Below are 27,867 nucleotides of genomic sequence, written 5' to 3'. Positions count from 1 at the left end.
ATCGAACCCATTCAGAAAGCGATGCCATGGAAAAATTTTCACTCGTTCACTTCGTTGGTCACCTTCGAGAAACGCGCCACGGAAAAGGCCAAATAGCCTAGAACGTGACAAGTTTTAAGATATAATTTAAAAAAATTAGAAATAAAAAAGGTCCTACCCGGATTCGAACCGGGGTTGTCCGGATCAAAACCGAAAGTGATAACCACTACACTATAGGACCATAACAACTTGTTTTTTGGGGAGATATCCGATTGGGATAACGAAGTATTAATATCAGGTCCAAGTGTCACAAAGAAGTATATTTATTTTATTATTAATTGAGTAATTACTGTCACGAAATTATGAGTCGTTAGTTATCAGTCAAGTTGAGTTATGAATTATTATGAAGTTGTGAGGTTCGAAGTAATGACTCGAACTACGTTATGCACCGTACATGTTTGTACCTGTATAACGTTTATTGAATTATAATTGAATATCTTTTGTTGAATTAAGTCGAATGCAATGAAAGTGTTATCTTATTATTATTAAGATTGTTTTGATTGCAGCCAGGTTTCGGCCGGCCATGCGTACAAGAGTTATGTATTGGGTCAGTTATGTTGGACGGTATCTTTGTGTGTTTTCGATTAGTATCAAGCGTATAGGTATTTAAAGTGTCTTGGGAACACCTAATCGAAAGGACTTGCGAATCGTGTTCGTATTTATGGGTAATTTTACTGCTTGTTATTCTTCCTGATCGAAAGTATGATCCTTCTTGATCTGACAACAAACTAATCGCGGCCCTATCATGGATATTAAATAGTCAGGTTTAGGTTAAATACAACATCATTGCATTCTTCAAAACATTTTAGGTTTTCCATATATTCGATAGAATCCAGTTGATCCATCCTCATTTACATTACAGGGTGGCTCGGAAGTTGCTAAAGGTTTTCAATTGCTTGAATGATTTATCTATGGGACCTTTTTGGTTCTCCTTTAGCCAACAATTAAATGTAAAAAACCCTTCATCACAAATTTTTAAAATCGTTCATTTTTTTATAAATATTTTAGGATTTCGATTTAGCCTGTTCTTCAATTCAGCGGAAACCAAGAGTGGAAGATTATGCCTACTTTTCGTCAACGATTTGTGTTCTATCTTTGCAAGTTTAAGAGTTTTCCAAGATAGGATAATGATTAGAAAATATTCAGACAACTGCTAAGAATTAGGTCGAAATTTGTAACCCTTTCAGAATATTATTTCTACATATCAGGAGTAAAATATAGAGAACTGAATATATCCAGTATGTGCCAAAATAATGCGTCACCTGGGAAACTATTCCTCGTTCCTCAAAACGTGGTATCTTTGGAAATACATAGCATATAACATACTACTCTAAAAAACCCAACAGAAAAATATAATTAATTCAGTTATTAAATTGGAATAAACCTTGGTCATAACCTTGGTCCCATTCCCACATATATTCGCTATCACCTTTTTGGGAAAGGTATTCTTTTCTACGAATAGATTTAACACTTTGCCATCTACCTAGACGTGATCCATTAAATGCAGAGAATTCCTGAATATCGGCTGCAGCTTGCTGAACACCATCTTGAAATCTCCAGTGTTCAAACTTATCACCACCTTTCGATTTCCAATAATCTACGTGTTGGGAGACAACTGCCTTAATATCTTTCTCTCCAACATTATGCGTCTTGTTATTCCCACTGACTGGCAAAGCTCCCAGTTTTGTCATAGGAACGAAGCCCCAAGCACCACCATCACCATATTGAAATTGTAAGGTCCAGAAAAAATACCCAAAACTTGCTTTCTGATGAAATACTGAGGTTTGGACTTGGCCCAATTTCCTAAGGTAGTCTTCTCTGTTACCTGATGTTTTATCCCATGCCTCCTCGGCTAGATTGCAAGAAAACTCCCCTACCATGAAATCTGCTTCTTCTGTAGGAAAGTTGATTGTTACGGGTAAATCATTACAAATTTGTTGTGCTTGTTTGTTTTTATCATCATCAGAGAAGCAACGGTATACATGAGCATCGATAACGACTGTTGCATTTAACTTTTGTTCTTTCAACCAATCAACCCATTGTTGTGGCCACCAACCATCTGAAATGATAATTGGCAAATTTGAGTCAATCTCAGATATGGCCTTGATTGCCTTCTTATGGTAATCCTTCTCCTCTTTTGCTTCATTACTGAATGCTGCTTCGTTCACAATCTGTAATCCAATCACATTATCATTACTGGTGCATATGTCATTCACGATGAATGGGAACACTTCATAGCACATTTTATCAACATATTTTTTATTTTTGAAAAATCCACCTTTTTCAATAGAACCACCACTATGAGAATCTGGATTTGCTCCTCCTGGTAAACCATGCATATCGATTAAAATACCAATATGATGTTCCTTTGCTTTTTTAATAAGTTCTTTTAATTTCTCCCATGCTTTTGCCTTCTCATATACTTCTTTCAAAGATTCGAATGGTAAACCATTTAGGAATTTCCCATTCCCTACATGCCAAAATCCAATGGGAACTCTTAATGCTGTAACTCCAGCAGATTCATTTAGCCATTTCCAGTCAATTCTTGATATGTAATCATCATAATGGGACTTTAATTTGTTAATGGCGTCATCTTTCCCAAATTTCTTTACACGGTTAGTTACTGCATCGTATTCTGTTTCTCCGTCAACATCATCAAATACTGAATTGAAGATCCATTTCTCCAGAACAAACAATGCCCCAAGGTTTACACCGGTATTATATCTATTTCTATAAATGAATTTTTCATCTATAGTATTAATCGTTGGTGGGATGACCTTAATCTTTTGAGAGGGGGGCGAAATGTGAACTTTCTCTAACTTTTCTTTCAGTTTGTCGAACATTATGGCTTGTTTGCTTGTTTGTTTTTTGCTTTTTGATTTGCAATAATTTTGTTTTCGAAAATAAGGAAACCTAAACAGCACTTAGTTCATCTTCTTAAAAGAAATGTAACTAGTGATTCTCAAATGCAAATAAGGAATTCTTTACTTTACTTTCTAGTATAAAGTTTCTACAGTTTTGTATGGCGTCATACAGCCTATGATATTACATTTTGCCATTAAACAACGAGAAGGGAAAATAGGGGATCATTCAAGAACCTTACAGGTTAGAATGGCATGATAAAATAATGTAAAAAAATAATGAAGGATGCGAGGTTCGAACTCGCGCGGACAACCGTCCAACAGATCTTAAGTCTGCCGCCTTAGACCACTCGGCCAACCCTCCAAATGTTGTTGTTTTTCAGTTGTAATTGTAACTGGTAGTATGATTGTTCTAAATCTGGTTCTTCTAACTATAATATACGGTTCTAATACTTCTATAGCTGACGTCTACTTTTGATAATCTTATTGCTTGGTTGTATTCTATACACGATATTATTCGAAGCATATTGCTTTTTAGGGAATATAACATATTAAACCATATATTGGATGCAGATTAGACTGCAGGACCTGACCTTATAGGTAGATTCGTTGCAGAATTGCTCCTCCCCGTCTAGGACAGGAGAGTAATATATATTATACACTTTACATATGGAATAAAAATTTTCTTATATAGAAAACATATATCGTGTTGTACGAAACCACGTGTCTGTACACTATGTGCCAGATACATTATAATTCCGACATACCACCCTACAATCGATATTGGCGAAATCGTTCGGTATTATTATACCTTTAGCGATTCCACTTTTAATTCCATATATTCCAACTCTACCACCCGAATTAGAAGCTGGGCAGCGCCTGTTCGAAGCTTGTAGTTGAGTTAGAAGATTGAAATAAACGTTACGAAGTATGGGTAATGACATATACCACCCCACTCAAAAAAAATTAGACTTAGACGGTCATAAATTTATCATGGCAGAGGTAACAAATAGTGGATACTTGTCAACGGAACTATTGGGTTTTTTTTTTTATAGTTAGCGTCCGTAGATGATGCGTTTGCAATGTCGTAATTTTTTTAGTTTTCATTGCAAAAGATGTTAAAAACTAGTTATGAGTTGAATGTTTCAATCACCCGCAAGTGAAAAATGGGTTTTCGGATTCGGGTCAGTGGTCTTGATAGTCTTTCGATATCTTAAGGTAAATACGGTGAGAGGGATTCGTATAGTTGACGACTCGTGTCCCCCATCGTATACCATAGTTTAGATAACTTAATGGATGGGCTCGCTGGTACCACTAGTAACGTGTATGTGAGCAATTTGGCAGATATTGATAATTGGTTTCTTGGCAATCTTACTCATGTAGGTATTCTGGTCCTTGGCTATTTGGCGCATGTAGGCGTCTGGTTCTCAGCTTGTTGGCGCTTGTGCATCTGGTTCGCAGCTTGTTGGCTCATATGAGCATCTAGTACTTGGCGGTGGCACTCATGTGTGCATCTAGTGCTTGGCGATATGGTTCCGGCTCTCGGGCTCTGGGAAACTCAATATGCTCTGTGACTCTGGCAATATTGGTGCATGGCTCTATGACTCTTGGCTATAATGGCTCGGCAGCTTTTGAACAATGGCTATATTGGCTCGGCAGCCTGTGAACGCTGGCTCTATTGGCTCGTCAGCCTTCGGACACTGACTCTAATGGTCCTGTGCAATAGAATACGTTATTCAATGAACTCCTTATTGTCTGATAGTGACTTATGTTAGGTTCGTTGTAGCACTTATACTAATATGTGACTTGTAACCGTTCTGATCTGAATGTGTATGTGATTGTTTCAAAGACATAATCTAGGCCTATTCATGCCTATCTATGGATTGTCCAAAAATAGAGGGCTGGACACAAATAGTTGTGATCTCTAACTTAATAGGTCACAGAAGGTTGGATATTTCCAGTAGCATCCAAAGGGTATATGTAATTCCGTAGCAGCAATCAGTTACTACGCACCATCTATTGATCCTCAAATCTTAACAACCCTTGCGGTCAGGGTGCAACTTTAAACGCTACCATATTCGAAGCATATTGCTTTTTAGGGAATATAACATATTAAACCATATATTGGATGCAGATTAGACTGCAGGACCTGACCTTATAGGTAGATTCGTTGCAGAATTGCTCCTCCCCGTCCTAGGACAGGAGAGTAATATATATTATACACTTTACATATGGAATAAAAATTTTCTTATATAGAAAACATATATCGTGTTGTACGAAACCACGTGTCTGTACACTATGTGCCAGATACATTATAATTCCGACAGATATATAATTACTATGTAGCTTGAGTGCCTTCTGACTTATGAGTATACCTTAATATATACGTCTCTTTATAATGGAGACTCGACGTTTACTGGTTTTATCTTCAATGTCGCGTCTTCTATATTCACAGGCTGTTGGCGTATCGGCAGTCTATTTACAATATTTTTTGGTTGTAAATCACAACTTGTAATGCAGTCTTGAGTCACTTATTCTAAACCTTGAGATTATATTACTTTTCATACTTTCTTTATAAAACTTTGTCTAAAACAGAGAACTTATTCCATTTGAACTAGCTAATAAGTGTCTTTTTTATGTCTTGGAAAACTCTAAGGAATTCCATAGTTTCCGATATCTTCTTGAGAAAACCTGACTACTCAATGGTTATTCTAATTAACGTAGTTGCCAATATGTTTCCTATTCAATCATATCTTTCGAAGGTTCTAATATTTCGTTTTCCTAAATTATAACATTTTCTTTTAGAGATTTCTAGTACAGGTAATAAAACTCAATAACGTGTTCTCTTTGACGTCTACATACCTTATTACGGTTTACAATACACCTCAACCTAGGGTGTAAACTTACTTGTACATAATTATGATATAATAATCTTTTCCTCTTTTAAAGTGAACTAAAATATGTCTATAAATTGTATGAAGAAGTCTTTACTATAGGTGTTGCCCTTCCTATAATGAAAACTCTTTGATTTACGACGATATTCCTTCGTGCCTTAAGAATTGCGTCGCTTGACATAAGAGGCGATCAATACAAAGACATAAAGAAACAATAAGAGGGAATCAATACTTGGAGTTATTGCCGCGTTCTTTACATCGAATATGGAACATATGCATTGGAACAGAATAATTCGATACAACATGAAACTCTTTCTCATTACAGATCAAGTACTACACCTCATAAAAAAAAGTATGAAAAACAATGTTCTTTATTATAAATTAAAAATTAATTAGAAAATAGTAAAAAAATGTATAACTATTAAGAATGGAAAGATATTACGGTATATGATTATTAGAAATGACGTCAAAGCTGTGTTTGGTATTATTACTTTCGAAAAGAAAAACAATACCAAAAAAAAAATGCATGTTTTTCCTTCGAATAGTTAAAGGAAAAAATTGTGTGAACAATATTTGAATAAAAAAGAAATAATACTGTCCATTAATTATTTTGCTCTTGGAGAAGGCAGTTATTATGAAAGGTAGGGAGGGAAAATGAAATTAGAAAATTCAAAGAATAAATGAGACTAAAAAAAAACAATTGGATTCTATAACTTGTTTTCATGTTCTTAACTTTCCAGTTTATTTCTTAGACTTCTTTGACTTTTTAGTTTTCTTTAATTTCTTGGTAGCTTTACCTATAGCTGAGGATGACTTTTCAGAGTCCAAACTACTATCACTCTTTTCCTTTGGTAAAGGAGCTGGGTGGCTAGTGGCTGGAGCAGCTTCGACATCGAAGTGGTAACCTAATCTGTCTAGACCAAAGTTAGAGGCTAATGGAACGAATAACACTGGAATAACACACATCATTAAAACATCTAAGATACCATAGAAAATCTGTTCAGAATCCGTTTGCAAGACATTACCACCTTCACATAAACCAAAGGAAATTGGGTAAACTAACCACAAGAACATTTGAACACCAAGAAACAAGTAAAGACTGTCTTAATGTCATTACCTTTTTGAGCAACTAATTTTTTGTTGTAGTCATGACACTAATCATAACAACAATACTAGCAGCAATACCAAAGGAGTAGTAACCCCACTTGTAGGTGGAATGGACCAAAGAAGCAATTAAGAAGCAAACAACAAAGAATTCGGTCATACAAACGTTGAAAGCAATTTGCCACAATGGAGTTTTACCAAACAAAGAAGCTTGAATAATTGGCCATGGTAAAGCTAAGAACCAACCAATAAATCTACTGTAGAAGACTTGTCTGTAACCTGGGTGTTCTTTTTGTGTACTTGTCTTAACATGGTCGTACTTAGCTCTAATTGGAGTAGAACCTAAATCGGAAGCCATTGTGAAGTATGCGATAGCCATGAAAGCACATGGAGCAATTGCCGTATAGTAGAACAATCTTTCATTGATTGGCTTTCTGAACATCAATACAATCAGTAGCATTGCTGAAAAAAGGAAAAGACAGAAAGCAGCCCATAACCAATCTGAACCACGAGCGGTTAAATGGAAATCTGACCCAGTTGGAGGGTTTAGCTTGATAGCTTCGTTACCGGCTCTTTTATAAAGTTCTGTGAACTCTGACATTACTTTTTATTAGTTTTTAAATATTAAGTTTAGATGATTTCTTTATTAAATATTCTTAATTATTTTTGATTATAAAAAGGAACAAGATGACAAAAGACAAAGTTTGACAGACAGACAGAAAATAGCAAGCCCATATTTCCTCGAACGAAGAAACATTTTTATATATCAAGACCAAATTCCTCAAGTGTTTCAATCGTGAGCGTTATTTCATTGAAAGGATATCCTAGTTACCCTTTTGAGGCATATAATTACGTAAATTGGGATTGGAATTGGAATTGGTATTAGAGCCTACGAGGAAATGGCGATACCTTCTTTTTTCTTCAGGTTTCTTACAGGCATAAAGGTGTCCCTAATAAACGTAAGTGCGTCCAAATATTAGCAGAGTAGAGGTTGGACGGAGTTAGCAATTCCAATTACGTAACGTTCTGAGAGAAAGGTTTCCCTCAAGGGAGCCAATTGAACTCATCGGTTACTGTTTATTTATAATTATCCTAGAAGGGTATTTGGTGTTTATTATTTCCCTCAAATAGATTAAGGATGAGGCAACAAACTTGTTGGTATTTTTTTACAGGGAGTATAAGTTACTAACGAACGTGCGTACAAATTCTATTCATACTCTACCGATCCTCAAAAAAATCATTGGGAAGTGCCTAACTAAGGAGTCTTTAGTTACCTTAGTAAGGACTAAGGATACTCCGAATAATTAACTCGAGTTCAATTTTATCTTTTCAAGGAGTGGAAGCCAGAAAATAAATGCCATCCATTTTGTCATTTATCTTATCATTAGAATGCCGTGGCATTTTTTAGTTAAATTGGATTCTCGGAAAAATCTCAAGATTTTCGGAATAAAAAATAGAAAATTACTAATCTCCGAGTTAAAAAAATTTTCTACGTTCGTCTTATCGACAGAACTTCCAGTCACGTTTTCTTCCAAGGAAAACGTTATAACGATAGGTACATAGAGAAGATGGGAGCTTTCAGCAATTTTAGAACTGTGCCGAACCAATTCAACTAGTTTCTCTGCTTACGACTAAGCATCCTTGTCGTATCTTACTTCTAACGATTTATACGTAGGGCTAGTTTTTCTTCAATTATATAATTGTGTATGCACAAGCTGTTAACGCCAGCCAGACAGACAGACGCCCTTCGGGCAAAGAGTTTCAAGAAAGCAAGAATAAACGGAGCGATGTTTTTTTTTTGTACAAATCAAAAATCAGACCAAATTGGTGTGATAATAAATGTTATTGCTCTATTTCATGAAGCTTGTCCGTAACGTACGGTAAGCTGTAACAATTGCGTCCTTTTTTTCCGATTTTCAGACCGTGTCGAGTAAACTACCCGTAGGTACGAATGATCTTTTACACTCATCGTAATTTTTCACTCGAAAATTTTCCATTAAGGTAATATGTAAAGTTAGGGTCAGAATATGCCGCGATTGAACGGCGCTTATACTGAGACCTCCCTACTTAAGCTTTTTTAGGTAAAAGTAAACAAATCAGTGAACCAAAGTAAGATCATTCAATGGAGTTGAACTCAGTTAAATTTAAAAAACAAAAACCAGATTAAGTTATTCTTCAGCAGTTTTTAACAATTACGTACTTAAGTATATGGCTTTCCAAAAGCCATTCGATTTTTAGGGGACTCGATTGCTTAGCTCTTGTTATAGAACCTTCGGGAAGAATGTTGCCGTGTTAAACTTAAAGTCTAATATTCATGAACGGGTATCAGTTGAGCTCTTTAACTTGAACTTTAATCGTTGCAGCCCCCACTTGAGATGAAAAGTTGATCAGTGTCCACTAGTAGTTTCGTTATGGTCTGAATTATGTTATTCCTACAAACAGCCTTAATTTGAGACCTATTCTTTTCGAAAACATTTGACTACATACGTACATACGCTATATTCTTTCCAAACAGTAAATCTTAAAAAAGCCTATGAACTCAGATATCATAAACTGAGAGGTATGGGTTACACTATGTAGGTATCATACTCTAAAATTCCTACTACTTGATTAAACTTATACGGGGTTACACTATAAATCAATAAAGAGATACTAGATGGAATTCAGATAAGAGCATGGATAAAACCCAGGTGTACAACAAAACGTGACAGCACATGCATCGTTATTTCTAAAAAGAATAGTAAAATGAAAGCTTTTTATATGTTTGTACGCACGTAGTCGATGTGAGCTAATGGGTAATTCACATGTAATACGTAGGATGTTTTGATATGACTTGGTGGAAGTTCAGTTATCGAAGTGATAACTGTGGCTTATAGGGCTTTGTAAAATTAAGTAGGGTAATAGGTAAAGAGATGTGGCTTCAGCCCTTGACAAAAGAAAAGAGAAGTCCGGGTGTCTCGCGAAGACCTAATGCAGATTGCTCCCTTTCTCGAGGTAAAGTCATATCTTAAAAATGATATCAACGGAGAAAGAGATGGAAAATGGGCAAAACTTAATAAGAAGAATAAGAAGGGTAAGAAAGGTATCCGACCTAGGCACTTAACCTTTACATTGCAAGAACTATAGTCTAGGTTACTATCCCTGAGATTAATTCTCGACATATACATTACTTATCTGCCAAAACGTTTGAAGATTACTGAAGAAAAGATCGTTTCTTTTGCCACCATACAGCACATATACTAAAGCTAAAGAGCCCTAAAGTAACAATATATGAAGCGTTTACAACTACTAGGAAGGTCGAAATACCTTTCATTGTCATCGAAAGAAGATAATACTAGTACATCTCCACTCCTGAAGAAAAATGGGTTTGATGACGAAAAATCCGGAAACCTCCCGCGATGTTCAACGTCCATTTCTAATTCTAAAGTTGTTCAAGAATACCCTCCTTTACATTTGTTGAAACTACCGAAGAAGCTATTATTACTTATTCTGCAAAATTTGGACACCAGAACATTATTATCTCTATGCGAGGTGAACTCGACATTATACAATATTATTAGTAACAATTTCCTTTATAATCATGTGGTACTAGATACAAAATTGTCATTATTGAAATTCAATGCAATCATCCATTCAGAATTTCACACATCAAACGCTATAAACAACAACAGTAATAATAATATTGTTAATAATAATAAGCAGGATGATACGGTTTCACAAAACGTTAGATTTTTAGTTCGATCTATTGAATTCGTTAACCCACAATGCCAAGATTCTTTATTTAAATATTCCAAGTTTCATAATAAAAATGATCAGACCATTGCAGGCTCATACGTTTATGAGTCAACATCAAGTTTATCAACGTCTTCCGCTATGAAAAATATATCTAATAAAAATAATATTCCTACCACAATTGAAGAACAACCTACTTCGGATTCATATAATGGTAATACAAATAGTCCCCGGAAATACAATAACAATGACATATTTTGCCAGTCTTGTTTCAAAACCATCGATAAAATGGAAAATAAATATTCTCATTATACTTACATTGAATTAATGTTAGATATCATTGATTATCTCCCTAATTTAACACATGTGATTCTAAGTAATGTGGAATCTAATTTTAAAATCCCATTATGGTACTCTGTATTCAACGACGGGTCAAGGGATTTCTTTAAAAAAATTATCAAGGGCCAACAATCTATTAATAGCAATGATCTTCGAACGTTTGAAATATCTAAGCAATTTGTCTCTGAATATGAAAGAAAGTTTTATTCATTGCAAAGAATTAAAACTTTGGAAATTAGAGCATCAAAAGATAAAAAAACAGGAAATAATGTTGTCCGTTTAAGACCTAATCTTTTATGTTGCTTTGGTATAATAAATGAATTGATTTTAGAAAACATTATCATAGATACAGAATCCTTAGATACACCAATGGAATTTTTACCGTTACATTTAAGATTGGAACCGACAGGGCTGTATCAACTTCATGCACCATTCCATGCTTTGACTTTAAAGTCATGTAGTATCATACCAGGTAATGGAATTTTGAAACTTTTCAATCCATATTTTAAATGCGTTAAGAATTTAGAATTGCTACAAATTACAAGTAAATATGACCTTCTGCTATGTAATTGCTTTTCAGCATTGACTGATTTATCAATTGATTGCAGTAGTATATGTTTCATGAATGAAACATTAGTGGATGATGAATATTATTATGAAAATCCACCTCATAATAATGAAGCGATCTTAGAACATGACTGTAATTCACTAAGTGAAACTCTGCTAGATTCTACTGTAGATTATACATTGCAAGCCCCACCAGCTACATCATCAATAGTATTATCATTGAATTTAAAGTATATTTCAAGGACCACAACAACAGACAATAATAATAATAATCTCCAAAATAATAGAAGGAAACCTGCTACTCTAACCAAAAGTCAAGGAGACTTTTTCAAACATTCAAGTATACCAGAATTCCACTACTTTTACCATTACTATAAATTACTATGGGATAGGTTACCTCATAAGAATATCAACATCAATATTATTAATATCCCCTTTAGAAATGTTTACCCGCTATCACCAATAGTGTTTTGGGAAAAAATGATGAACTCATTGGCAGATAATGATATTGCAGACCAAGAAACATTGATTGGCTACAGGACGGATCATAACTCCACTCGATCTAATGTACCAGTGCATGGTAGAAACACGCATCCCACTGATAATAATGAAATCGATGATCATTTCCATAATGATTATTATTGGAACACATCAGTGAGAAACTGTTTCAAGGATTGTCTTTCCGTTTTGAAAAATCAAAACCAACAATATCATGGCTTGTCTGTAGATGAAACCGTTAATGATATGGATGATGAAATAATTAACAATTACCAAAATTTTAAATATTTTAAAGATATCCCAAATTTGAATCTTTGGTGTTTCCTTAAATCATTATCGAAATTTAAATCTGTGAAAATTCGCTTGTTGAGAAATTTGTTATTTTGTACTCCAAGAACAAGGTATGATTGGGAACTGTTACTAAAACCAGTATTGAATGTTAATGTCCCCGTAGAAGTAAGAGATAAGGATGGTTTCGTTTTATATTCATACGGTAATATTAATCAAAAGTAAACTCGGAAGAGGAAGAAATAGAATGCATATATAATATATTTAGCTTGGCTATAGAGCCGATCTAATATATAGACATGAACAATATTTTTCTTTCTAATAAAAGAAACGAAAGGTTTAGTATTTTCTTTACTAACTTTCTGTAGTTTATATAATCCGACTCTGGCTGCCTTTAAACATCAAGACGCCAGGCGTCTTGCCCAAATTGAATCCTTTACTAACTAAATCTGGAACATACGCGGCTAGTGCAAAAAAAATACAGCAGCTTCCCTCTCTACTTATTTATGGAGAGTCTAATGGGAGCTGTAGTTTTGGGTTTTCAACAATTCCAATAAAGACAAATAAAAAATTAAATTAAAAAATGATTTCGCCCAGGATCGAACTGGGGACGTTCTGCGTGTTAAGCAGATGCCATAACCGACTAGACCACGAAACCATATTATTATAAAAAATAGCAAATATCTAGTTATGATATCAGAGTGGTATCATCACGCTCTGTGTCTTCTAATTCCACAATGATCCATGACATACAAAACTAAAATAAAATAGAAATAGTTCTGATGCTTCAATAATTGTTAGTCTGAATCGGATAGGTTTCAAAATGTTGTAAAGCAGATTCAGCAATTGCGTTCATCTAGATGAGCTGGTTGGTCTCGTAGTTTTAGTTTGTCAAGGAAGAATTTAAAACTATAAGATATGTCTCAAGTGAGGCTGTCGAGCATCCGAGTACTAAGCGTTAATCTATTCCTACAATATCACTTGGAGCGAGGGAGTCAACTGATTCTTGAGGTGTGTACGTCTCCCATAATTGTGTCAGTGGACTAGACCTAGATATTTGTGTTTCAGATATAAAACAAGGAACGCTGAAAAGGCTTATATAAATAACAATTAGTAATCCTATGTCTGACGCTAGTAGCGGCCGCTTTACTAGATCTGTCAGTTTGGTGACAAACCATTAGAAGCCCGTTATTCTTTATCAATTTTGATGCATCTTTCTCAAGAATTATTCAGAGTCACCAGTTTTAATGCCATTTAATTTACATGAAATATCATTATATTGGGAAATTGTTTAATCTCCGACGATTTTGTCGATTATTACTTATATATGCTTAAGATGTGAAGTCGTTGTCGACTGAAAAAAAATTTGTGATAGTTAATGATTGATAACAGTCTTATTGATACATAGGTATATATTATTTCCGTTCCGAAATTACCAAATTAAGCTCCACTAGGAAGCCCAGAAGTTGTTAAATGTTCTTCGGTAGTATCAGTTTCTGATGCATCTGGGTCATCTTGTTTAGCTATTGTATGGATTTGCATCACATCGTCATCGTTGTCGTCATCATCGTCATCATCAACTTCCTCTTCTTCCTCTTCTGCTTCCGCTTCCTCCTCTGCTTGTTCATCTCCTTCTCCTGGGTGTTCATCGTCTTCTTCTTCTTCAACATTTTCATCTTGATCTATAATATCTTCTGCTTTTTCATCGTCTTCTTCATCTTCAAGTTCCTCGTCTTCTTGTTCGCCGCGACTGCTACCCACTTTGTTAAATCCATCTTCTTCTTCACTATTATCATCATGATCGTTTTCTTCTTCATCATCATCATCATCATCATCATCGTCATCATCTTCCTCGTCTTCTTCGTTTTCTTCATTTTCTTCATTTTCTTCATCGTCATCTTCCTCTTCTTCTACTTCCTCTTCTTCTTCTTCTTCTTCCTCTTCTTCTTCCTCGATATCGTTTGTATCTTCGTGGTCTATTTTGTCACCAATAGGGCCATCTTTTGTTACGTGATTTAATTTTGGTTTGCTACCATTAACATTATTGATACCATTGGTGGAAGTTGTAAGTTCTTGTGTCTTTAAATCATCGGATATTGGTAGTAATTTTGTCACTTTCATCGGTGTTGTTTTAGCAGTTGTATTTGTAGCTGACGTTGTAGCTGAAGTTAAAGCTGGGACGATATTATTTGAATTTTCCAAATTTTTATTATAAGTTTCCATTTCAGATCTATATCTTTCTCTATCTTGATTATAAAGATCGAAATAAGGGCTTCTCCCTGTTTCATCCAGACTCTTCCATAATTCAGATAAATCCCTGGTGACGTCCAATGATCCATTTGATCTTAAATTTTCCTTATTCATTTCACAAAAGATAAGATATGCATTCGTTGGTCTTTTGGGTAGATTTGGATCTCTTAATTTATTCTTAATTCTTTTACTTTTCCCTTTTTTCAATGGTTTATTTAATAAGTCAGTTTTGAAAGATTCTAAATTTGGTAGGGGAATTTCAGAACTTAATTCTGGATCAATGTCAATTCTGGATTCTAATCTTTCCAAGAGGATCCCATATTCTAATCTAAGTCTTTTCACTGATTTTCTTGTTCTTTGTACTACTAGGCCTAATGTTTCATTGTTTTGTTTCAATTCTTCAATCTTCCTTTTAAGTTCGCTAGGATCGTTGTTTGTATTCATCGTGGATTGAAAGCTACGTTGTTGTTATGATTTGATATAAATATATATGTCGGATTCTGAGATGAATGTAATAATGTTCTTTCTATATTTGATGGGTTTGATGTCTTCTTTGGTTTTTTTTTTTTTCTCTTTGTTGAAGGTTGGTTTCTTTATTTCACTTTTCAATTCATTTGCAATTCGCATAGACAGAGACATTGTAAGGGAACAAGGAACTATAATAAACAAATATGGAATATTATATATATACAAGATAAAGAAGAAGAGGTGAAATAAAAAGCAACCGTTCAAGAAAAGCAACAGGAGCAGAGTGGAGCAACTACAGATTAGAATATTGATTCCCATTTTTGATAGACAATGAAAAAAGATGACAATAGAAACGAAGACGGTCATTATGCTACTACAGATCTAGAACAGCCAGAAGAAGAACAAGAACAGTCGCTATTAAAGAAGGAAGATCCTTTAATATCAAGATCGCAGAAAAGTACGAATAAGTATATACCATACATGGATGGTCCACCACGAATATCGTCAACATTATCGAGACATAGTAATTGTCGCAATAATAATAATGGGAGTATGAAGGATAGGAATACGAAAATGCGATCTTATCCCAATAATAATAGTAATATGATTAAGGGTGGTACGAGTATGAATAGGATTGGAGCACAGCGAAGTTCCAGAACTAGTCAAAAACTGAAACTATTACCAGATGAACCATTCTTAGATTATGATAATAGTGGTAATCGCGCGAGTGGCAATGATGTTGGTGGTTACATTACTGGAATTGTTAATAATAAAACCGGTAGGAATAGAGTAGGAGGGAATGAAGAAGTTTATTCACAAGTTAATAAGATTATGGATAAACCAGCGAGGAAAGATGCTGAAAAATTAGGTAAAGCTCACAGACATTTGTTACCTAGAACCACAGGTTATTGTACTGCTAGTAGTTATAATATGAGAGAATTAATTCGTTGGTTAAGAGATTTCTCGGGAGTTTATCATACTCATCCTAAATTATTTGATGAATGTTTGTATACACCGTTTGTTTATAGTGATTGGAAGAAGAAGAACAAGAAAAAGAACAAGAAGCAAACCGGTGTAATACCTGATGAAGGATTTCAAGATGATGAAGGATCTCAAGATGATGAAGGATCTCAAGATGATGAAGATCATGGAGATGTTATTAGATTAGATGACGAAGGTGGAGAGATTAGTGTTAGTGATAAACGATATCCAGATTTATTTATATTTGAATATGGAGTGATTGTTATGTGGGGGTTTACAGAAAGGGAAGAGAAACGATTTTTAAATGATCTTGAGAAATTTGAAAAGGAGAAATTAGCAGAGGAAGATATTCAAATTGAAGAATTCAATTATTATGTTACAAAAAGTTATCAACCTAGGATTTATAATGATTTCATTACTTTGAGAGATGGATCTAATTATATGACTAAATTATCTATATCACATGCTATAGCGCAAAGTGTTAAGATATCGCTTTTTGAAGAATTAGTGGATAATACTATTGAAGATACTCAAGATATTCCGCAGGAGATTGCATCTAGTGGTAAAGTCTCTATGACTAAAGAGGAAATAATGAAAAGTATTGGGGAATTATTCATATTAAGGATAAATATTAATTTACATGGATCTGTTTTAGATTCTCCAGAGATTATGTGGTCAGAACCACAATTGGAGCCAATTTATCAAGCCACAAGAGGATATTTAGAGATTAATCAACGAGTGGCATTATTAAATCAAAGATTAGAAGTCATATCTGATCTTTTACAAATGTTGAAGGAACAATTAGGACATTCTCATGAAGAATATTTAGAATTTATTGTCATCTTTTTAGTTGCTGTGGAAGTTATTATATCTTTGGTTAATATAGCGGTTGATATGTTTGCAAACAGCAATAAGTGAATATATAGTATAATATTGAATTTTTAATTCGTAAAATGGCAATAATATTTTTATATGATATTATATTATATATTTTTGTTTAATGAATAAATAATGTTACAAATAATTATATTTCCTGGTTTTTTATTTTTATGGGAGATATAATTGGTATGATAGATAGAATCGGGGGATGTTTTATGTTTTTATGTTGTGAATTTATAATTCTTGAGAAGCCTTAGCAGCCTTGGCAGACTTCTTTGGCAACAAGTTTTGATGAATATTTGGTAAGACACCACCTTGAGCGATAGTGACGTTGCCTAACAATTTGTTTAATTCGTCATCATTTCTGATGGCTAATTGTAAATGTCTTGGGATAATTCTAGTCTTTTTGTTATCTCTAGCAGCGTTACCAGCTAATTCTAAGATTTCAGCGGCTAAATATTCCAAAACAGCGGTTAAATAAACTGGAGCACCGGAACCGATTCTTTGAGCGTAGTTACCTCTTCTTAGAAGTCTATGAACTCTACCGACTGGGAAAGTTAAACCAGCTTTAGCTGATCTAGATTGAGAAGCCTTAGCTGTAGAACCTGCTTTACCACCTTTACCACCTGACATTGTTTATATATATGTTGTATGTGTTGTCTTTGCTTGTTTGTATATAAGTACGACCTTCAAAGAAGAAGCAAGAATTAAAAAACAAGAAAATATGTATGGATCATAAATATCGCAGGTCGCAATATATATATATATATATTTTAACATGTTGCTATGCATAATGTATCTTTGGCCGACATATTCTTGATTCATTAAACATTCATTATCCCTTCCTTTCTTTCTCTTTCTCTCTGTCTTGTTTGTTTGTGTTTGTGTTTGTGTTTGTGTTTATTTGTTTGTTTGTTGAATATATTTCGCGCCTTTTACTTGAGTTGATGTCTGTCCTGTTCTGAGGTTTTCGCGCTTCTTGGGGCCCTGAGCGGGTGGTGGCCGCAGTTATTTGGAGTCCGCCCCGTTCTCATAACTTCCCAATAAAAAAAGGGCGACCGCTTCCCTTCCTGAAGGGCACACGCGAAACCCCCGGACCACAGACCGTTCCCATATCTTCGCGGGCCAGTTGTCCCTTCGTTTTCTCATATTCCCACAGTTTCGCACATCCCGACAGTTTCGCGTACTATCTTTGGTCCGTTTTCGCGTTTTTCTTATTTGTATTTGTTGTACTTCCACTATGTAAGTACTGTACAGCTAACTACAACTACAACTACAACAATAATAATAATACTACTACTATCTACTACAGGAACAACATAGTGCATTCGTGTATGTAAAATATATATATATATATATATGTGGATATGGGAATAAAAACTTATCTCTAACCATGTCTTTTCCTTTGCGTTCCCGTTTTCCTACTCTTGATAATTTGAGTATTACTATTAAAGTTGCTTAATGGAAACCTCTCAACAACAAAAGGTTATTGCACAAACTACAACAACTACAACTAAAACAACTAATATTGTCAAAATGAGCTCTGTCGCTGAAAAGAAACCAACTGCCTCTAAGGCTCCAGCTGAAAAAAAGCCAACTGCTGCTAGAAGACCGCTCCAGGTTCCACTGATATCAAGAAGAGATCTAAAGACTAGAAAGGAAACTAACTCTTCATATATTTACAAAGTCTTGAAACAAACACATCCAGACACTGGTATCAGTCAAAAATCTATGTCTATCTTAAATTCATTTGTTAATGATATTTTTGAAAGAATCGCTACTGAAGCTTCTAAATTAGCTGCTTACAATAAGAAATCTACCATATCTGCTAGAGAAATTCAAACAGCTGTTAGACTGATCTTACCTGGTGAATTGGCTAAACATGCCGTCTCTGAAGGTACCAGAGCTGTTACCAAATACTCTTCTACCACTCAAGCTTAAGTTCTCAAGCTTATTCAATGCGAAGAAAACTTCAAATACCATATCACACACACATTATCATATTTTCCTCCAAATCAAACTTTTTATTTAATGGAAAAACTTTATTTCAGAGTTTCCATTAAGTTGTAATATTATTCTTTATATACATCTACACCTATCTATGTTCGTATATAAAATTAACAAACCACAAATAGAGACAAAAAAAACTTATAAAAAAGCGTGATTCTTTACTTCAATAAATTTATATATATATATATATGAGTATATAGACTTACTTGGAAACATTCATCTTCTTCAAAACAGTATCAATCTTATCTTGAGCAGTTTGATGTTTATCCACCCTAGTCCCAATCCTTACATCACTTTGGATCCTAATATATCCATTCTCATGAGCATATTCATGAATAGACCCAATTAAATTCATGACTTCATCCCAAGGACCTTCAATCGTAGTACCAGCACTATGTAACGTACTCTTCAATTCACTTTCACGGATCTTAGTTTCAATTAACGCTACGAAATCAGAAACACTTGCACTAGAGGTACCAATTGGGACCATACATATATCTGCTAAACAAAACACTTTTGGTGGTGACATCTTCTCTGATCGCGCTATCTTATTATATCCTATTACAGTATATAAGTTTCAAAAGGGATAGTTGGTTATGTTCTAAGCTGCGACCATACCTTTTATATCAGCAAAGAAGGGCGATCTTCTCTAATAATCACCCTTTTTCGTTATTTTTCATAACGTCGCGGATTCCCCCCCACCTCATAATCATCATCATTATGAAAACTGCAAGGAGTTTTTGCAAGAGAAGACACAAGAAAAGGAAGAGGATGAAACAATGACAGTATACTATTCTGTATTGTATTGAAGAATAGATATTTAAACATAGTGATGTAGTTAGTTGCCAACCCCCCCCCCCGCAATCTTAACCTTCAAACAATATTAGCGGCTGCGGAAAATAGTAATTCAAGTAGGAAAAATATCAATACTGACTAACTTATCTTGAATTTATTCAGTAGTAGAACAAATACATTTATTTAAAAGTATTGTTGTTGATAATATCTCTTATTAATGCATTCATATACAGAGATCATTTGTGCCTGTTTTGACAGAGTTTATGAAAGAAAAACTATAACAGGTTCTTCTCTGATTGATTTCTAATAAACAATTCATGTATAATCGTCTATTGTCATCATATATTACCTTTTCAAAAACATTTAAAATACTTTAAAGTAGAACAAAAAATACTCAGAAATTTGTTTATATTTCATTATAATACTTTTTATAAACATAGAAACCTCATAATGAACAAAGGTGAAATTTTATTAATCAAGAATAATAAAAAAGAACGAAAACAGAAAACTCAGTATAAAAAGAATAAAAGTGTTGAAACTGGGGCTCGAGAAATAGTTAAGCCGATATAATATTTTCATGATGAATCAAAGAATGAAACTAGAAACGAATTTAGGTCACAATCCTAAACTGTATATAAACATACAACAAAATGGAAGGAACCATTCCGGTGTTTCCTATGTACAATAGAATTATTTTGTTTAGTTATTTTTAAATAGGGTGTGCAGAAAATCACAGTATCAATTATATTATATTATCTATAAACTTCAAGATGGCTAATCAATCTCAATCCGGAATCTCTTCTTTTGAACAATAATAGCATATAAAAAACCAGAAGGATATGCCATTACAGTTGGACTAAGCCTTTAGTGATTTTTTATACCCATCTCAAAGGTGAATTGGGCGTCTGCTAATTGCTTTCTGATCCGAATTTACAACGCAAGGAAAGACAAGACATACTATGAGTGTGTGAGTGAGTGAATATATGGGAGCATGGATCAACCCCTTCAATTGTACTTCTGTATGGAATATAAATGTGGACAAAGTAATAAAAGCAAGAAGATAGAAAGACCCTCCTTGAATAAGTAAATAAACTGAAAGAAAAATACATATAATGAACCAACACTATTAAATAACCTTTACATGATTAATACAATAGCAACAACATGACCAACAACACTAACATGCTGAAGACACTCAGGTAAACGAACAAAGAGACATTCGTGGCTCTAGTGCTAAGCAGCACAATTAGCATGTGCTTCAAGAGAGGAAAATAGAGAGAAACGTTAACGTTCTGTTTTCTCTTTTCTGTCGCTGTCACTTCTGTCATTTTTAAAATGGGGTCGTTGGGGCGTGTTACCCGGAACTGGCTCTTTTTTTTAACTATCTAAGAATTAGTTGAAATAGTACATACAATACAATACGAGAGTAATACTAGTATTAACAAATTGAACTTGATAACAAGGACTTAACGATATATTAGCACCCATCGATCTATCTCTCTCGAAGGTGCAGTAGCTTTTGAATATAGCCAAAAATAACGGGCTTTATTGTCTTTGCTTTTTTTCAAGGAATCCGTGTTCAGTATACTGCCACCACTACTACTACTTGAACAACTAGAAAAACCAACCATGAGTTCACTATCTACAGGTTCATCCACTGCCACAACAATGACTACGGCAGGAACAGTATCAACTGCAAAGAGTAATAACTCTCGTTCATCTTCATCGTCACTAGGATCTGTACCATCTTCATTACTAGAAAATAGGAAAACCAATAAATTAACACAATGTTTCGATGATATATTGAAATTATCAACAGAAATGATGGTCCAACAACAATTGAAAACTATTCAATTAGATTCAAATTTAATTAATGGATTCAATGAAAATCAACAAAATTCCTTAAAGGAAAAAATTAATTCTTTCCATGGTATATTAGATGATTTGGAAATTTCAATTAATAAAAGTTTGACTTACCTAGATACTATTTCCAAGATATCTATTGAGAAACGAAAGGAAAATATAAAAACAAAAATATTGAAAGAACAAGAAGAGAAAGAGAAGGAAAAACAATTAGAATTATTGAAACAAAAGCAAAAACAAGAACAAGAGGAAGCTGAGGCTCAGGCATTAAAACTCAAACAAGAGGAAGAAGAACTGGAGAGGAAAAGGAAACAACGAAAAGAGGAACAAGAACAACAAATGCTATTGACGAATAAAAAATCTCCAATCGATAATAATAATAATAATAATAATAATAATAATGATAATAATATAAATAATAATAACGATAATAATAATAATAATAATAATAATAATAATAATAATAAAAATAATAATAATCTCATCCCAATAACTACCGCAAATAATAATAATAATGACAATACCGGATTATTAGGTGATATTCAATTAAATTTTTCAAATGAAGCTATAGATAATGATTTATTAGCAAATTTCAATTCAAATACGATAAACCCAAATGTAAATATTCCTAATCCAACGACCAATGCTATTACAACCCATATCAATAACAATAATAGCATGAATGGTGATATATTTACAGATTTGGATGCAATGGATATATCAATCTCTCCAGATTTGGTTAATACAACATCAGTAGAGAATTCACAACAACAACAGCAGCAGCAACAAATTCCTATAACCAATGAACAACAACCTCCGGACAATACCCTTGATTTAACAACTTCTTCAGGAGCTGGAATGGACCCACTATCAAATAACAAAGATAATAGTAATACGAATATTAATAATATTACAGATACCAATAATAATGATAATAACAATAACAACAATAATAATCCATTATTAGATCTAAACTTAGATACAGGCAACAACAACAATAATAATATAGGTTTACAAGATGCAGGTGATGATTATCTAACGTTAAATGACTTCAATGATTTAAACGTCGATTGGACAAATACTGGAAATACAGGAGATGATCCAAATAATGATTTAGATTTAAATGGGTTTAACATATGACTTGGTACCTGCATATTCTCTATAATACGTATCAGATAAATAAAGACATCAACATTCATTTTTAATCTTTTACCTACATATTATATGTAGAAACAAAATAGTATTAATATTAGTATATGATATTGACTGTGTATAATGACACTTACGTACACACATATATATTTACAACGTTACAACCATTGACAGTAACATTATCTGTTGTACCATTTTCTAAGGCATATTTAACAAGTTTCTTTGCAGCTTCTTTCGGATCTTTTATGTCTTGTATTAATTCACATGCATCTTGATCATCAATAACATCCCATAATCCATCACACGCTATTATTAAAAATTCATCTGAATCGATTAATTCAACACTCGTAGTAAATGGGTTACTAATAACTAAACTATCAAAAAATTTGTCACCTAAAGATCTAGTCACAGCTAACATTCCATTTACTCGACTTTTCATTATAAGTCCACCTGCTTCCTCCACTCGTTTCATCTCTAATAAATCAGATGCCTTATGGTCATAAGTTAACCTTATACTATGTCCATTTCGAAACAATACTATTCGAGAATCTCCAACATTTGCCGTATATAATTTCCTCTTGTGTTGTCTCAAATCTTTACTATTATTACTATTAGTATTTGTCTGTATCTCATCAGCATTACCAGTGCTTTTACCATTATCATTATCATTAGCATTATCATTATCATCAGGCAATTCCCAACGTAATACACAAACTGCCGCAGTACACCCACTATTACCTTCCAATTGAGTATTGATTTGTTTATCAACAATCAAAAATGATTCATTCAAGATATCTCTAACATCAACATTGGCACTACCATCTTCATTATCATTATTCAAAAGCTTCTCTTCAATAATAGAATGTAAATTAGACCCACACCATTTAGACGCCTGGAAGCCAGCATGTCCATCAAATATGGCAAAATATCCCCAATCTAACCTTGATGCAAAAGTTTTGAACATATGTATGAACATCTTCCATCGTCTTACGAAATTTGGAATTTTATTCTCAGCTACTCCAATCTTATAACTTAATTCATATGATTCTGGTGTTTCCTCTTGTGGCTGTGTGTTCATTATTATATTAATATCGTGGTGTTGTCTTTCGTATTGTTATTATATATATTATTATTCTTATGTCGGGATTACTTCTATTTTTAAACTCTTCTCTTATCGTATTGTCCCTGCTATTACCAATATTTCCCAATTTCTAAAAAGATGGTCAGTGTATGGTGAAAGAGAAGTAAATATATTTTAGTCTTGCTATGGAACCCTTTCTATTGTATTGTACTGTATTGTATTATTCATGGAATGAGATGCGTTATTGCCCCAAACGTCTATGTTATTTTTTACTTCACGTTACGTACGTACGCATTTTTATTTTCTGTCAAAATTTCAAGTTTCAAGTTTCACATACGTATAAATAAATTTCAAAAACTTCAAATGCTAAAGACGTCTGTCTTTTTATCTTATCGGGCAGGTGTTGATTGATTGATTGAGAATGGAGTGTTTCTTTATGTCACACTATCTATATATTCAGATTCATATATAATAGCTGTATATACAAAACTTTATAGACTTCAAATGGGAAAGAAAATAATCACAAATACAGCCCTTCCAAGTTTTCCTCCACTTTATTCTTCATTACACGTTCTTTAGCTTGTTTGAAATCTTCCGCTGTCACTTGCATTCTTCTTTCTCTTAATGCCAATAACCCAGCTTCTGTACACATAGCTTGAATATCTGCACCTGATAAATCATCCTTCGTCGTCACTAATGTTTCAAAATCAACATCTGAACTTAAATTCATCTTCGATGTGTGAATTCCCAAAATTTTCCTCTTTGTTGATAAATCTGGATTTTCAAATAAGATTTTACGATCAATTCTACCTGGTCTAATTAATGCAGGATCTAATGTTTCAATCTTATTCGTAGCCATAATCACTTTCACTTCACTGGTATCATCAAATCCATCTAATTGATTTAATAATTCTAACATAGTTCTTTGAATTTCTCTTTCACCACCACTATTAGAATCATATCTTTTAGTACCAATAGCATCGATTTCATCAATAAATATAATACTTGGAGAATTTTCACTTGCTACTTTAAAGATTTGTCTCACCAATCTTGGTCCATCACCGAGATATTTTTGAATCAATTCAGACCCTACAATTCTTAAAAATGTAGCGGATGTTTGATTAGCAACAGCTTTAGCTAATAAAGTTTTACCTGTCCCCGGAGCACCATAAAGAATAACACCCTTTGGAGGTTTAATCCCCATTTCTTCATATAATTCGGGATGAGTCAATGGTAATTCCACAGCTTCTTTAATTTCTTGAATTTGAGCTTCTAACCCACCAATATCACCGTAACTTTCCGTTGGAGATTTATCAATTTTCATAACAGAAACCATTGGATCTACATCATCTTGTAAGACACCAACAATAGACATAGTCTTATGATGTAAAGAAACAGCACAACCAGGTCCTAATAATTCCTTATCCACAAAGGACAAAATGGAAACGTAGAAATCAGGCATGGTTGGACTGGTCACAATAGCATGGTCATCATCAATAATTTCCTCCAATGTACCAATACTTAGTGGATTACCTCTAATTTCTTGTAATTGCTTCTTCTCCTCCTCTTGCTTTTTCTCAAATGGTTTCAAAATCTCAGAATTAGTAACGAATTCTTCTTCCAATAAGAGATGATCCTTAATACGTTCCATTCTTAATAATTTCAATTTACAACGTGTGCTTGGTGATACATTTGGTAATTTTTCTGCTGTAGCGGGACCACCTCTTCTTTTCTTACGACCAAATTTAGATTGTACAGGTGGTTCATATTTAGGTTTTTGATTACCACCCTTTTTATTTGTTTCTCGCCCTGTCCTTGTGATACTCCTTGACCCATTATTGTTTTACTTATATATTTCTTCTTGTTTTTTTGAAAATGTAATGCCTAACTAAGACTTTTTTACTCTGGTGTATGAGAAAGTGGAAATAGAGCAATTAGCTGTTACTTATGAGAGTCCTTTAATTTTAACAAATTGTTGCTCTTGCTCTTTGTTTTCGTACATATTTGAGTTTACTGAAGGTTATTTCTTCAGTTTTTGGTATTTGTTCTAAATTCTACATTTTGCCACCGTGCTTTCCTTCCTTCCGTAACGGCACCGCGAAAGCAAGTTAGTACTAAATGAGAGGCAAGAAAAGGTGTCAGAATCATGTCTTGTCGCATTTGTATAGATATAAGAATCATGGTTACTTTAAAGGTAGAAATATAGCAATGGCTGATATCTATTTAAGTTCTGAATCTTATGTTAATATACATTGTCAGATAATTTCTTACAGGGTTCTTTCTTAAAGTTTGGTAGACGACAGAAAGATGAATCGGTAACTGTACTGGAGGTAACTTTTACAGAACATTGAACCACAAAGGTGGTTAAACTTCATAGGTAGTAGGATAAAGGAATTATTTATAGGTTGTATATATTGTAAGTGTAGTTATATGCTCTATTCCATTGGAGAAAATCCATTAAACGGTAATTGATTAATTCAAATAATAAAAAAAGGTTAAGAGATTAGAGAATTGCTTCTTCAAACAAATGGTTTTACCTTCTAACTCTCTTAACCTAATAGAAGCTGATTCTCCAGGTGTTAAATCTCTTTGCAATAGCAAGAATTTTCTAATTGTAGCGGATTTACTAATAGTGGGCAGAAATGCATATGAAACCATCTATTTTCCCTCAGTAGCATTTAATAGGGTTTCTTGCAGACCCATTGAAGTAAGGGAAACCTATATTTAAACGTATTATCATATCTAATTGTCAAGTTCTTAAAAAGCGAAACCATATCACTCTTTTGAGCTTTAATGGAAGCATGCGTCTTTGCCTTAAAAGAAATCATAGTTTCAAATGACCAAACCACCCAGTACAATATGGTTCTCTGACTTATATCTTTTAAACAATTCCAATTCTAGAGAAACTTCACTTGGCGTGATAGAATAACACCAAGCTTGACCATGGGGCTACAAGTTAGAACAACCCATAACGGTCCCTTTATTTCCAAATATTTGAACGTATTCAAAGGGCTTACCTTTTTCTTAGGGATCCTCAAACAAATAATCATATAGTTCTTTGGCCTAAACACCAATAACATTAACGAACTTATCATTTACAATTGTGGGATACTAACGTCAATGTTCTGGATTGAAGCAAATGAAGTAACAATTCCTCCTACTTGACGGGGTCTACCTCATGATATTCTACTCTTTAGTTCATGGTTACCGTTATAATCAGTTGGTAGTGATAACTGATTTAACTCAAATCATCATCATCATCATCATCATTTAGGAAAACATATCTCTGTTTATAATTTGGATTGGATTCCCTCTGTAGTTCTTGAATTACCAAATACTTTTCATCCTTATAGCGAAACTTTTGGTTTGGCTTGAGTTTCTTGTTCACATACCTATAGTGTCTTGGCTATGTGTGGTGAGACAAAAATTTAAGAATAGGTTACCGAATTATAACGTCTATGTGAATAGTTTATTGGAATCGACTTCTTGAGTAGTCATTGTAAATATATTTTGATTTCTAAGATTGTTGTCTGCTTTTTTTCATGATTAATTAATATTCGTATTTCTCTTATACACCCTTTAAAACAATTTAATTTTATTTCCATTACATTTCCCTGGGCAGGTCCAGCTAATTTGAAACTGACTTAACGTCAGTCCAAAAAAAAGGGAAATTAAATTGCTTATTTGCCTTTTCTTCGGTTCTTTTTCCCTCGACGTGCCCGGAGTATAGCGAACCGAACCGAACGGGGAACTGGGGAGTGGGTCCGCCGGTGACGCGAGCCTCGCCGGAATTTTAGGGGTTGGGGGGGGGGGGGCAGCGGCCGCATTTTATGACGGAAGTATAAGGAAGGATTAATGACACTACCGCGACAATGTAACGATGGTGAGTGAAAGAAAAATTAAGCAAGTATGTAGTTTCTTCTGTAATTCTTTCCCAGTCGGAACAATTCTGTTAAATATGGAATAATTCTACTTTCGAGGGAATATATATTGGAATATATCATTTTCCTGCTACCTGGTGAACCCCTCAATCTTTTTCTGAAAGACTGTTGATTTTCCGGTTTTA

The 27,867-nt window shown here is 33.9% G+C and overlaps 11 protein-coding genes and 3 non-coding genes across 14 annotated transcripts; 4 read left to right on the top strand and 10 right to left on the bottom strand.

Annotated features, from left to right (window-relative positions):
• Positions 1-148: 148 nt before the first annotated feature.
• On the bottom strand, positions 149-220 carry NDAI0Atrna10Q. The gene has a single exon. It is a non-coding gene; the product is annotated as a tRNA-Gln (tRNA).
• A 1,180-nt stretch (positions 221-1,400) lies between these two features.
• On the bottom strand, positions 1,401-2,882 carry MRX18 (17-beta-hydroxysteroid dehydrogenase-like protein; the record flags this gene model as incomplete). Its single annotated transcript, XM_003668088.1, has 1 exon — positions 1,401-2,882. The coding sequence occupies one exon, from the start codon at positions 2,880-2,882 to the stop codon at positions 1,401-1,403; it is 1,482 nt and encodes a 493-aa protein (XP_003668136.1).
• A 298-nt stretch (positions 2,883-3,180) lies between these two features.
• On the bottom strand, positions 3,181-3,264 carry NDAI0Atrna21L. The gene has a single exon. It is a non-coding gene; the product is annotated as a tRNA-Leu (tRNA).
• Positions 3,265-6,923: 3,659 nt separating this feature from the next.
• On the bottom strand, positions 6,924-7,499 carry NDAI0A07380 (opsin family protein; the record flags this gene model as incomplete). Its single annotated transcript, XM_003668087.1, has 1 exon — positions 6,924-7,499. The coding sequence occupies one exon, from the start codon at positions 7,497-7,499 to the stop codon at positions 6,924-6,926; it is 576 nt and encodes a 191-aa protein (XP_003668135.1).
• A 2,669-nt stretch (positions 7,500-10,168) lies between these two features.
• SKP2 (putative SCF ubiquitin ligase complex subunit SKP2) lies at positions 10,169-12,547 on the top strand (the record flags this gene model as incomplete). The annotated part of the gene is made up of 1 exon (XM_003668086.1): positions 10,169-12,547. The coding sequence occupies one exon, from the start codon at positions 10,169-10,171 to the stop codon at positions 12,545-12,547; it is 2,379 nt and encodes a 792-aa protein (XP_003668134.1).
• Positions 12,548-12,906: 359 nt separating this feature from the next.
• Positions 12,907-12,980, bottom strand: NDAI0Atrna14V. Its single transcript has one exon. It is a non-coding gene; the product is annotated as a tRNA-Val (tRNA).
• A 782-nt stretch (positions 12,981-13,762) lies between these two features.
• Positions 13,763-15,016, bottom strand: NHP10 (Nhp10p; the record flags this gene model as incomplete). The annotated part of the gene is made up of 1 exon (XM_003668085.1): positions 13,763-15,016. The coding sequence occupies one exon, from the start codon at positions 15,014-15,016 to the stop codon at positions 13,763-13,765; it is 1,254 nt and encodes a 417-aa protein (XP_003668133.1).
• A 354-nt stretch (positions 15,017-15,370) lies between these two features.
• On the top strand, positions 15,371-16,939 carry RMD1 (Rmd1p; the record flags this gene model as incomplete). Its single annotated transcript, XM_003668084.1, has 1 exon — positions 15,371-16,939. The coding sequence occupies one exon, from the start codon at positions 15,371-15,373 to the stop codon at positions 16,937-16,939; it is 1,569 nt and encodes a 522-aa protein (XP_003668132.1).
• A 195-nt stretch (positions 16,940-17,134) lies between these two features.
• NDAI0A07340 (histone H2A) lies at positions 17,135-17,533 on the bottom strand (the record flags this gene model as incomplete). The annotated part of the gene is made up of 1 exon (XM_003668083.1): positions 17,135-17,533. The coding sequence occupies one exon, from the start codon at positions 17,531-17,533 to the stop codon at positions 17,135-17,137; it is 399 nt and encodes a 132-aa protein (XP_003668131.1).
• Positions 17,534-18,361: 828 nt separating this feature from the next.
• Positions 18,362-18,841, top strand: NDAI0A07330 (histone H2B family protein; the record flags this gene model as incomplete). The annotated part of the gene is made up of 1 exon (XM_003668082.1): positions 18,362-18,841. The coding sequence occupies one exon, from the start codon at positions 18,362-18,364 to the stop codon at positions 18,839-18,841; it is 480 nt and encodes a 159-aa protein (XP_003668130.1).
• Positions 18,842-19,112: 271 nt separating this feature from the next.
• On the bottom strand, positions 19,113-19,439 carry ECM15 (Ecm15p; the record flags this gene model as incomplete). Its single annotated transcript, XM_003668081.1, has 1 exon — positions 19,113-19,439. The coding sequence occupies one exon, from the start codon at positions 19,437-19,439 to the stop codon at positions 19,113-19,115; it is 327 nt and encodes a 108-aa protein (XP_003668129.1).
• Positions 19,440-21,334: 1,895 nt separating this feature from the next.
• On the top strand, positions 21,335-22,708 carry MED2 (Med2p; the record flags this gene model as incomplete). Its single annotated transcript, XM_003668080.1, has 1 exon — positions 21,335-22,708. One exon carries the CDS (start codon positions 21,335-21,337, stop codon positions 22,706-22,708), a length of 1,374 nt encoding a protein of 457 aa, XP_003668128.1.
• Positions 22,709-22,850: 142 nt separating this feature from the next.
• Positions 22,851-23,798, bottom strand: PTC1 (type 2C protein phosphatase PTC1; the record flags this gene model as incomplete). The annotated part of the gene is made up of 1 exon (XM_003668079.1): positions 22,851-23,798. One exon carries the CDS (start codon positions 23,796-23,798, stop codon positions 22,851-22,853), a length of 948 nt encoding a protein of 315 aa, XP_003668127.1.
• Positions 23,799-24,321: 523 nt separating this feature from the next.
• Positions 24,322-25,452, bottom strand: RPT2 (proteasome regulatory particle base subunit RPT2; the record flags this gene model as incomplete). The annotated part of the gene is made up of 1 exon (XM_003668078.1): positions 24,322-25,452. The coding sequence occupies one exon, from the start codon at positions 25,450-25,452 to the stop codon at positions 24,322-24,324; it is 1,131 nt and encodes a 376-aa protein (XP_003668126.1).
• Between the last annotated feature and the right edge of the window lie 2,415 nt (positions 25,453-27,867).

Source organism: Naumovozyma dairenensis, chromosome 1 (assembly GCF_000227115.2).
Source record: "Naumovozyma dairenensis CBS 421 chromosome 1, complete genome".
NCBI classification, from domain to species: Eukaryota; Fungi; Ascomycota; class Saccharomycetes; order Saccharomycetales; family Saccharomycetaceae; genus Naumovozyma; species Naumovozyma dairenensis.
The sequence above is the reverse complement of the archived record's forward strand: the minus strand, read 5'-3'. Positions and strand labels throughout refer to the sequence as shown.